At 39.5% G+C, this 11,590-nt stretch overlaps 2 protein-coding genes across 2 annotated transcripts; one reads left to right on the forward strand and one right to left on the reverse strand.

Moving 5' to 3' along the window:
- Positions 1-4,399: 4,399 nt before the first annotated feature.
- Positions 4,400-5,182, forward strand: LOC142519616 (uncharacterized). The gene has a single exon (XM_075622654.1). It carries the CDS (start codon positions 4,400-4,402, stop codon positions 5,180-5,182), a length of 783 nt encoding a protein of 260 aa, XP_075478769.1.
- A 4,196-nt stretch (positions 5,183-9,378) lies between these two features.
- Positions 9,379-11,590, reverse strand: LOC142518603 (uncharacterized). The gene has a single exon (XM_075621395.1). It carries the CDS (start codon positions 11,489-11,491, stop codon positions 9,479-9,481), a length of 2,013 nt encoding a protein of 670 aa, XP_075477510.1. The 5' UTR covers positions 11,492-11,590; the 3' UTR covers positions 9,379-9,478.

Raw genomic sequence — 11,590 nt, forward strand, 5'->3', positions numbered from 1 at the left:
ATTTTGGAGTTCGAGAAAACGAAATTAAACGCAAAACTTCGAAGCCCGCCTACCTTTGTTTTCAAGCTTTTTTAAAATACTTCGACCGTTCATCGCTTTGAATTTCTACATTTTTGCACAAAAATATATTTTCAAAAAAAAAATTAATTAAGGAAAGTAATTTTGTTTGATTTTTTTTTATTTGGGAAATTTGCATTGCTTCCAACCCGATAATTTAATTTATTTTGAAAAAAATTAGAAACTGACTCTAACTAAAAGAGCAACTCAGGCTTCCATGCACCGAAAAACTCACTCCTTTTCTCTATGATCCTTACCTACTATCCTAGCCATAGTTCTCTTAACCCTTAGGAGATGGATGATGAAACAAGTAAACCAGACCTTACAGGAGTGCTACCAATTAGAAATTCCTCACTGCACTAAGTCTCGAAGCCTGACGTTCGGGACGAACTGAACTCACTGAGCCGGGACGGAAACCCGGAGGACTTCCAATTGATCTAGTGTCATGGGATGAGACCCACATGATCATTGTCAAAAATTAATAGATATAATTGGATTTAGCATTAGAACTTCGTCATGAAGTTTCTTAAGCAATTTATGTGCACATGTTTTTATTTTGACATCTACTTTCTAAATTTGTTTCCCCACTTGATGTCCCTTTTGTTTAAAATATATTTTATTTAAAAGTAAATTGACTTTATACTTGTATAATTTACAATTTAATGATTTACCCTAATAAGTAAATTGACTTTATCCTTGTATAATTTACAATTTAATGATTATTTTGATTATAAAATAATATCAAATATACGCTTATTTCAACGAATATAGTTAAGAAATGGTAAGTGTTATCAAATCAAAGTAACATGATCACAAAAACAATGAGTTGCATAATGCCAAAATTTAAATCATCTTTCATCGATTTTTGGATACGAATCTAGTTGAGATTACTAGACTTACTAACCAAAACGAAAAATTCTCACGCTTTTAGACAAAAAAAAGGGAAATAAATAGCAAAACAAGCAAGAGAATGTGCAACTGCATTTGATGTTTGCGCGTATATGATTTAGTTTTATAATGTGGGTGACAGCCAAGTGAGTTCCAAACTTTTTGTTGCAATTGCTTCAATATACGTCGCTTGCCCTGCCTGTGGAGAATCGGTTGTTTTGGTTTGGTTCATAACAACAAGTGTAGGAAATTAGGGGTTTTTGTTTGCTAACCACATACTTTTATTTATTTATACTTTAGAAGTGATTTAATTTATGATTAATCATATGTTGAATTACTGATTATTTTACTTAGGTTTTTTAATAATACATTATTAATTTAAAATTTGAATCTACAACTAATATTATTATCTATCTTACACATACATATATCACATCCAATTATGAATTTTTTTATATGTCGTAGTAGATATCTTGTGAGACGGTTTCACGAGTCTTTATCTGTGAGACGGATCAACTTTACTGATATTCACAATAAAAAGTAATACTTTTAGAATAAAAAGTGATACTTTTTCATATATGACCCAAATAAGAGATCTGTATCACAAAATACGACCCGTGAGACCACCTCACACAAGTTTTTGCCTATATGTCGTATACTATATACATTGAATTTTTTCCTCTCTCTTTTTTCTCATTCTCGATTCTACATGGCTTTACTATCATAATTTTCCTCAAATTATTATTTATTAGTTATTGAATTATTAATTATTAGTTATCTATCTTATTTTCTTATATGTCCTCCTCTATATTATATTATGAATTTGTTTTGTTTTATGGCCTTTCTAGGTATTTTATGTGTTTCTTCGAATGAAAAAATTGTTAATATTTTTTAAATATTACCCATTAATTACCACATTAACTAAGTCATAATTACTAATTAATTGTGCATTATTATTATAACTGCATCAAAATTTGTCTTGATGAAATAGTGGGGGATGGAGTGTGGGTGGGATAGTAAATTTTTTTGCTTTCGGATGTGATTATTTGATTTGTAGGAAAGATATTTGATTTAGATAAATAATTTCGAAAATGGATTTTAAATCATATCGATATCGGATTTAATTAGAATATAACTCAATTAATATTATGTTAATTTCATTAAATTAATAAAGAGTGAATTTGTAATTCTATTTAAATAAATTGTGTCAGATAATAGATGAAAATTTTAAATATGGTCGAAAATGAGTCGAGAAAAGTATATTTAGAGATGGAGAATAGAAATGAGAAGAATCGTATTTAGTTATTTGGTTGAATTGACTACACATGCTAAAAATGCCCGAATATGATACTTTATTTTATTTGTAATTTTTTAAAAAAAAAATTAATTAATTGTATCCACTATCCAAAGGTCACATTTTCTACGAGTTATTTTTAAAATATGTCAGTAAATATCATTTCAGTGAGTGAAAATAGACGTTGAGAGCATGTGGAATCTAGATGTTCTTTTGCAAATTTTTCTAATGTTTTATTTGCGGTATAGTTTGAATTGTTTTCAAATTTATTTATATGAAGATAAATTAATTATAAAATTATGGAAATTAATTTCTATTTTTGAATTTAATGTATGAAATTATCCTTATAATATTGTTAGTCAAGATGATCTTTATAATAAATACGAATTATAGTGATAATAGCATTTATTAGAGATTAAAAATTTATATATAATATTTGTATCTCATTATTACATATTATTTTATTTATATATGTGCTTTATTATACATATTTATTTGATTGATATTATTTTAAAATTTTATTTCACATGAAAATTAATAGTCATCAATATTAATTTACAAAAAATCAATTTTAATATAAAATTAATTGTTTATAATATGTAATTCTAAAAACAAACAGATAAACAGGTTTCCTCTCGTTAGGGTTGGCCGCCTACTAGTGCAGGTCTGATCCGCTCAGTCGGGAGTCCCCGACTTGTGCGCCGGTTCTTGGAGTTCGTAACATGGATCCAGAGGAAATCACTAGATTGGTTACAGAGATGAAATTGTCCAATTCTGGAACAGAAGATTGTCTGCAACTCGAGGAATCTGAAATCCAAATAGGCATCGACAGGCGAGGTATGTGCCTACTGGCTAAGGTTTTTTCTTCGAAGGTAATAAATCGAGAAGCGTTTCGCCAGCAAATGCCACGGATTCTCCAAACGGAAAGAAGTTGTGTTATCGAATCTTTGGGGGACAACATTTTTATCTTTGAGTTTTGTTCTAAAAGGGATCGATCACGAGCTTTGATGGACGGACCTTGGAACTTTTCACGTAATTTTTTGTGTTCAAGGAACCAGGGGAGTGGACAGAAGCCAGATCAGTGGTTTTTGAAGAGATCAATATTTGGGTCCAATTTCACAATATCCCGCTTGAGTGCATGCATGAAGATTTGATTTTTAAACTAGGGAGGATGTCCGGCCAGATCCTTGAATTAGATCGGGGGGATGGTGGAACCTTTCTAGGTAGTTTTGTGAGGATTAGGCTTTGGCTAAATATCACCAATCCACTCAAGAAGTGTTTACGGATAAAGCCATCCAATGATGCAGATGATATCATTGTCCTCTTGGTTTATGAAAAATTGCCCGATTTTTGCTATGCTTGTGGGAGGGTGGGGCATTCTCTTCGGGAATGTGAAGACTTAACAGTTGATAGATCGACACCCTCATTTGGACCTTGGCTTAGGGCAATCTCTCATATGGGGTGGGGCAAGAGGAGCTCATCTTCTGAGGCGAAACCAAAGAAACCACATAATGACAAGGGATCTCAATCCGAGACAAATACTTACCCAAATCAGGATCCACGTGAGTTGGCTATTGTGAATCACCGCATGGTTTCTCAAACAAAGGCTTCTACAGAGCAGTCAGATAAGGGTAAAATCAATCTGCCTTCTATTATTAATCTTAACACCCCCACAGGTCGGCTGGAATTCAACTCACCAACACTTAGTTTGGCTGCGGGGGTGGAACGGACATCTCTCAATATTGAGCGCAGCCCTCCGAAGACAATACATAAGTCGGTTGACAGTGACTTGGTAATGGGGACTGATGTCGTTTCCGTGGATTCTTATTCCAAACACTGGAAACGTCGTGCACGGGATAAGGGAAAAGAGAAGCTCTTGGTTTCGGACACTCACTCTGTTTACGGCAATAAAAGAGGACTTTCGAGTTGTCTAAACACAACAGAAAAGTTTCAAAAGAGCCCATCAAAGAAGATTAGATTGAATGGAGGACAACTAAATATCGAGGATAATAAGGCGGTGGTTGCTCCGCAACCCCGCCGATCATTATGAATCTCATATCTTGGAATGCACGGGGGCTTGGGAACCAACGGGCATTTCGGGAACTAAGGCGTTTGATCGTCGAAAAGGACCCAACTATATTATTCTTATGCGAAACAAGAATGAAAGAGGTAAACTGTAGAAGATGGAGAAATACATTGGGTTTTTCTGGTTGTTTTATAGTTGATAGTCTCGGCAAGAGTGGTGGTTTAATGCTTTTATGGAAAAGTTCAATCTGTGTATGCATCAAATCCTACTCCCCAGGCCACATAGACTGCTTGATACAGGAGCCAGACTTTGCTTGGAGATTCACGGGTTTCTATGGGCAGCCGGATATATCTTTACGCCGATTTTCATGGGACTTACTCAGAAAATTAAAACGCCTACCGGAGCTATGTGAGCTACCGTGGCTAGTCGGGGGAGACTTCAATGAAATTTGCTATGACAGTGAGAAATTGGGAGGTGTAAGGCGGAGCCCATCACAAATGCAGGAATTCCGGGATGCACTCGATGTTTGCGAGCTACAAGATATACATAGTCATGGTGATCTGTACACATGGGTCAACCGTCGACGAGCGGATAGTGCTATATTCGAGAGACTCGACAGATTCGTGGCTTGTTTGAATTGGAGGCTACTATTTCCTACAGCACGAGCAAACTCTCTTGACTTCTTTCACTCAGACCATAGGCCGATATGTATTGAAATCCGCTGGAATGTCTCGCAGAACCTCTTGGAGCATAGAAAGTTGAAAACTCTTTTCAGATTTGAAAAACATTGGCTGCTGGAATCCGAGTGCAGTGATGTGATAACCAGAGGTTGGGGAGTATCCGAACCTCATAGACCATTAGTGGATCACTTATCCGGCTGTAAGCTTGCACTACAAAATTGGGCAGCAAACAGATAATCTTTCATCCCTAAGCAGCTTAAGTCAAAAAGAATGGAGCTGAATCGTCTTCGAACAAGTGAGCAGTGGAACTCGTCGAGTAGCAGGATTAGAAAACTGGAAGATGACATTGAGAGGCTCTCATCCCAGGAGGAAATATATTGGAGACAACGAAGCCGTATCTCTTGGCTTCGTGAAGGGGATAGGAATTCCAGATTCTTTCATCAACCGTCTTCCCTCCGGAAGATACAGAACTCAATCCAGGGATTAATCTCTTGTCATGGGGATTGGTGCACGGATAGTATGGGGATGGTAAATATTGTTCTTGATTATTTTGGTCGACTCTTCTCTTCATCTAACCCGAATATTGCAGATTTGGATGCAGTGGTGGGGATAATCGAGCCGACAGTGGAGTCTACTATGAACCACATCCTTACTGCACCGTTCACGCCAAAGGAGATCCATAGAGCGCTCTTTGACATGAACCCAGATAAAGCTTCAGGTCCGGATGGTTTTTGAGCTCTGTTTTACCAGAAATTCTGGGATGTAGTAGGGGAAGATGTTACAGTAGGTGCACTTCAAATCCTTAATGAGGGAGCACCGATTGATAGGTGGAATGAGACACTAGTTACACTCATCCCGAAAGTGAAAGATCCGAAGCTCATGTCTGAATTTAGACCGATAAGTCTCTGCAATGTTTCTTATAAAATTGTCTCTAGAGCCATAACCAATCGGTTCCGCCCTATTCTCTCAAAAATCATTGGATCGCCTCAAAGTGCTTTCATTCCGGGCCGCCTGATTACGGATAATGTTATTGTGGGTTTCGAAATCTTACACTGGCTGAGGAACATGAGAGTGGGTAGGTGTGGCTATGCTGCTTTGAAGTTAGATATGAGCAAGGCTTACGACCGTGTGGAGTGGGATTTCCTGCAAGCTCTGATGACTCGCCTGGGGTTTGATTCTCGATGGATAGCCCTGCTAATGAGATGTGTCAGAACAGTTTCTTATTCTTTCAGAATCAATCAGGAGGTGGTTGGTCCGTTAACTCCAGGCAGAGGGCTTCGTCAAGGTGATCCTCTATCACCATATCTATTCGTGTTGTGTGCACAGGGCCTGTCGGCGTTAATAACTTCATTTGAGGCGAAAGGTTTAATTAAAGGGGTGAAGATAGCAAATTCCAGCCCATCTATCTCCCACTTGTTTTTCGCCGATGACAGTCTAGTATTATTTCGGGCTACAATGGAGGAAGGAGTTTGGGTAAAAGAATGCCTGAATACGTATGAGAGAGCCTCTGGGCAAACAATCAATTTCTCCAAATCTGCTCTATCTTTCAGCCCTAATACCAACCCGTTGGTCATTAACTCGATCAAAACGATACTCACTATACCGGTGGTACAACGCCATGATCTATATCTTGGACTGCCTACGGTATCAATGAAAAGCAAGAGACTTCAGTTCAAATATTTGGTGGAGAGGCTGGTAAAACGCATCCAAGGTTGGAGTCATAAGTGTTTTTCTACAGGGGGCAAGGAGGTGCTCATCAAATCTGTCCTTCAGTCGATCCCGACTTATGCCATGTCTTGTTTTAAGATACCCTCGCAGATATGTGAAGAAATAGAAAAAGCATGTGCCAATTTTTGGTGGGGGGTAAATAATGGAAAAAGGAAGATGCACTGGCAAACATGGGACGCCCTCTGCCAAGCAAAAAGTCGAGGGGGCCTGGGCTTCAGTAAAATGACAGAATTTAATCGGGCACTCCTAGCCAAACAGTTCTGGCGGCTGCTCAGAGATCCAGACTCCCTTATATTTCGAGTCCTTAAAGGAAGATACTTCAAACATGGGGACATCATGGAAGCGAGACTAGGTAACAATCCGTCATACATTTGGAGATCATTAATCTGGAGTAAAGGCGTAATTGCTGATGGAGTTCTATGGCGAGTGGGCGATGGAAAAAACATTCGAATACTTGAGGATAAGTGGATTCCTAGTATGCAAAATAAATTGGGAGATTCTCTGGTCCCGTGTCCTCAATTGTCGACAGTCAGTTCCCTAATTCGAGATGGAGTTTGGGACTCAGAACTCATATCTAATAATTTCAACACTCATGTTGCAAGTGAAATCCTCAAAATTCCCCTCTCGACAAATGGTCATAAGGATGCACGTTTCTGGAGATATGATTCAAAAGGCATGTACTCGGTTCGTGATGGTTACAGGTTACAAAGGGGATTGTTCAATCCTCCAGCTCATCAATCGGCTTTCCCCAACGAAGAATGGTGGGCTTTCATTTGGAGCCTCTCACTTCCCCCTAAGTTCCGTATCTTCTGGTGGCAGGTCTCGCATGATTGTATCCCCACGAATCATAACCTCTGGCGACACCATGTCCCGGTTACTGGTAGCTGCTCACTATGTGGTGCCGCTATTGACTCTACCTGCCAATCCTTATTCTTTTGCCCAGTGACCAGACACCTATGGAAAACATCCCAATTCACGTATGTGTTTAAGGTAGCCAATGCAAGTCACACTTTAGAATTTTGCCTATGGATGAAGGAAAAATTACTTAAGGCAGATTTCGAATCTTTTGCGATTCATACTTGGGCTGTTTGGAAGGAAAGACAGAGTTATATCCATGGAGCTAGAGGTCAAAGATTAGCAGAGAATGTAGAGTGGTGCGGATTGTTGTTACGTGACTTTCATCAGGTGAAATCGCAACTCAATTATTCTACCGCAATGAACCGGCAACCCAAAGTACTTAGGTGGACTCCCCCGAGTCTTGGATTTCTGAAACTGAACACGGATGCATGCATCAATGAAGAAGCAGAACGGTACAGTATTGGGGGGGGGGGGGGGGGGGGTTCTAAGAGATCACCAAGGCCGTCTACTGATGGCTTTTGGGAAGAGGATCTCTCAGCCAATTTCGGTGGTCCATGGAGAAGTTCTAGCAGTCCTTGAAGGGGTAAAACTTCTAGCTGAGAAGAATTTCAGTAACGTTTTAGTAGAAACAGACTCTTTACTGGCAGTGCAAACAGTCACAGCCACTCAGGAGGATCTTGGATATGTTGGTATTTGTGCTACTGATATTAGAGGACGCTTCAAAAATCTTGCAATCTCGGAGTTCTCCCATGTTTACAGGTCGGCTAACGTAGTAGCCCATCATTTAGCCAGTTTTGTTTTTTACTCCCGTCCTCCGTTTGTCTGGATGAATGTCGAGTTTCCTTTTTGGTTAGTGCAACTTGTAAAGGATGATTAACCTCAATAAAGTTACAAGTTCTCTTTCAAAAAAAAAAAAAAAAAAACAAACAGATAAACAAAATTGTTAAAAGTTAGCAAAAATTGGTATTGAACTTAATAAAAATTTTAGTAGTTTTATTTTAACTGTATGATAATTTAGTTAATTAAGAGAATTTATTTGATAAATGCTTGTGATTAATTATGTGACTATATAAGTAAATTGTGGTTTGGACTTTGATAACCATTATTTTTTTATTTTTTTATGTTATTCCATTGTGACTGATATTTGGATGAAGACAATTTATTTTTTTATTTGAAAGAGTTGTCATTAGATCATAATCACTGTAGCTGTCAAATGGGCCAGATATGACAGGGCAGGCTAGCCTGCCATCTGGCCGGGTCGGGCCGATGGGCTGGAAATTCTCAGCCCGACTCAAAGTGAGTTGCGGGTTGTCCGGCCTACAAAAATAAAAAAAAATAAATAATCATTATAGTTAATTGAAATTATTATTTCGTTTCATAATTATGTGGCGGGACGGCCGACTCGATGGGCCAAATTGATGACTCTAATAATTGAGAGGATTGAAAAATATGTCACATGAATAAGTGAACATGTATGATTTATGATCATGATATTTTTTTTATCTTTTATGTTTTGATATGTCTAGAATGACAAATACTCATAAACATAACGTCATTCACAATGATTTTAAACATTATCTGAATTTCGTGGTTATGTTTTCCACAGTTAGTCATCCACGTACATCGTACGGATGTACATGCAATTTCCTAATTAAGTAAAAAATCTCGATCCTGGCTATTTTAATTCTTTTTTTTTTTTTTGAAAGGGACTATCTTAATTCTTAAAATACATCAAGGTTGCGTTTTGACTTGAATATTGGATTTATGGAAAATTTTGAATGATTGATTTGAAATTTTACATCTCCATAGAATAACATCTAATCAATCAAACGAATTTAAACTACACATATTTGAAATTCATAGCTTCATATCTTTCAATCCAACAACATAAGATTTCTTTCTCCTTAACGTTGTTCCCCGCCCAAGAATTGAGTTACAACCGCAAGCTTAAAAATCACATTGGATCCACAAGGGTTCTTCAAACTGTCCCTTCAACTTATCCCCATCACTTCTCCCTCTCAAAGATAACCCCGAAAAGCCGAGATCATACTCGTCTTCTTCACTACTCTTAGCTACCATTGGTAACAAAGCTTTCGGGTGCCAAGCTGGTGTCCCGTTCTCATATCCATTCCATGTCAGCCTTCGCAATCCACTTCCGTCCAACCTCACCAAGTACAAGTCACCATATGGTTGGAAATGGTTCGGAAGCGACACTGGCTCGACCGTGATGCCAGCCAAATTCGATGTGAATAAAAGCCACTCTGAGTCCCCGCTGAAGCACACATGATTAAGTCTCTCCCTTTCTTGCTGTAATACGGAGACTGGGATTCGACTCACACCACTGCCATCTGGTCTCATCACATACAAGCCAAATGCACCCTCAGCAGTATCTACATTGTGTCGGTTTGAAGAGAAGGCGATTAACTTCCCATCCGGTGACCAACTTGGCATTGTATCAATCCATGGCCCTTCGGTTATCTGACGAATTCCACCATCGAACTCTCCATTGACAGCATCGACTATGTAAAGATTCTTTTGCCCGGAACGTCCAGAACGAAACACAATGGATTTCCCATCAGGCGAGCACGAAGGGAAGGCATTGTTCCCCGTTTCTTCTCGGGTGAGAAACTTGATATCTGTCGGAATGGTGGAAACATCTTCAGTTAAATTTGATGGATCAAATGTGACTCGAGCGATTTGCACATTAGCTCTCTCTGATTCAAAGATGGGACCAATGGATGTAAATATGACATTGTTATCGACAGGACTCCAACAATTGTAAAACGTTGTTCGATTCTCAAACAACGTCCATCTCTTTGACCCATCGGATTTTACTATTTTGAGGCGAGAATTATGATCGAAATCGTGGTTAAACGCAATGAGGTCCCCTGAGGGAGAGAACGCAGGGAAAGAACCACTGAGCCGGAGCATGTGCAGCCCATGAACCGGAGAAGTAACCTGTTCGAGGTGCTGAACAATCAATGACTCTGACTCCCCTCGGAACCGATGGTACCCAAGACTCGAAGATTCTATCGAAACAAAAGGATTGTAATGGTGGCAATGTGGGTTCAGCAACTCGGTCACGGGATAGAAATTTTGGGAGTTGAGCTCGAAAATTTCAATATGGCGATAGTTCTTGCCCTTTCTCCTGGTGGCAATAGCGATCCTGCCAAGATTGTTGTGCATAGCTGCAGGCGTAAAGCAGTGGACTCCGGGTGGCGTGATCCTAATAGGGGCAAGAATCGTGGCAGATAACTCAAAATTGTGGGGTAAGTCGACTCTGAAAATGCTCCACCACCCATCATCAACTCGGCGGTGGAAATACACAACAGAGTCACCGCCCCACGTTGGCCAGCCACCATTCTGGCACAATACCACACGCTTTGATGGCTCGGATTCATGGAAAACGATAATATCGGTTTGGAGATGATGGAATTCGCCACCCCAACGGCGAGATCCATAGGAAGCCACTGCAATAAGCTTCCCGGAACGAGATATTGAAGGGCTGTAATCGACGCATCCGTACGGTGTCAAGCGCTGAACAAGGGCCGATGATTTCTTGTCTTCCACATCGAGCTCCGTCGAGTAAAGAGCCGACCAGCCACTGAAAGGCTTATCGGGAGGTTCGTGGGTAGAGATGAAGTAGAGACGCCCGTTTCTTATGGCTGGACGGTCGTGAAAGAGACTTTCCGGCGGAGAATTGAGCTGCTCCGGGCTGGAGTCTCCTGTACGGTTGAGGTAAATTCGGGCAGACCCAGTTCGTTCGGAAATGTACACAAGCCTGGTCCCGTCTTCACTGACGAACTGACCGTTGAAATTGATGGATAAACCGTCGGTGAGGCGATTCTCGGTGAGGGATGAGGTGTATTCGATGGTGGAGGGGAGATTGACGGAGAAAATGTCGAAGCCGTAATACGGTCTGCCTACAGAAGTGAAGACGATAGTTCCGGTGGGTTCCATCGTTGTCTGCGCCGCAAAATCGCTTCAGAAAAAAGGTGAAATGGTTAAAGATAAGCTTTATCGATAAGAAAAAATCATATGTGGGTCGTCGTGATACTT

The sequence above is a fragment of the Primulina tabacum genome, chromosome 11 (assembly GCF_025594145.1).
Source record: "Primulina tabacum isolate GXHZ01 chromosome 11, ASM2559414v2, whole genome shotgun sequence".
Classification (NCBI taxonomy): Eukaryota; Viridiplantae; Streptophyta; class Magnoliopsida; order Lamiales; family Gesneriaceae; genus Primulina; species Primulina tabacum.

What these genes read in the sequence shown, in the direction of transcription:
- LOC142519616 (XM_075622654.1), top strand. Translation starts at nt 4,400, where the DNA reads ATGAAAGAGGTAAACTGTAGAAGATGGAGAAATACATTGGGTTTTTCT.
- LOC142518603 (XM_075621395.1), bottom strand. Translation starts at nt 11,491, where the DNA reads ATGGAACCCACCGGAACTATCGTCTTCACTTCTGTAGGCAGACCGTAT.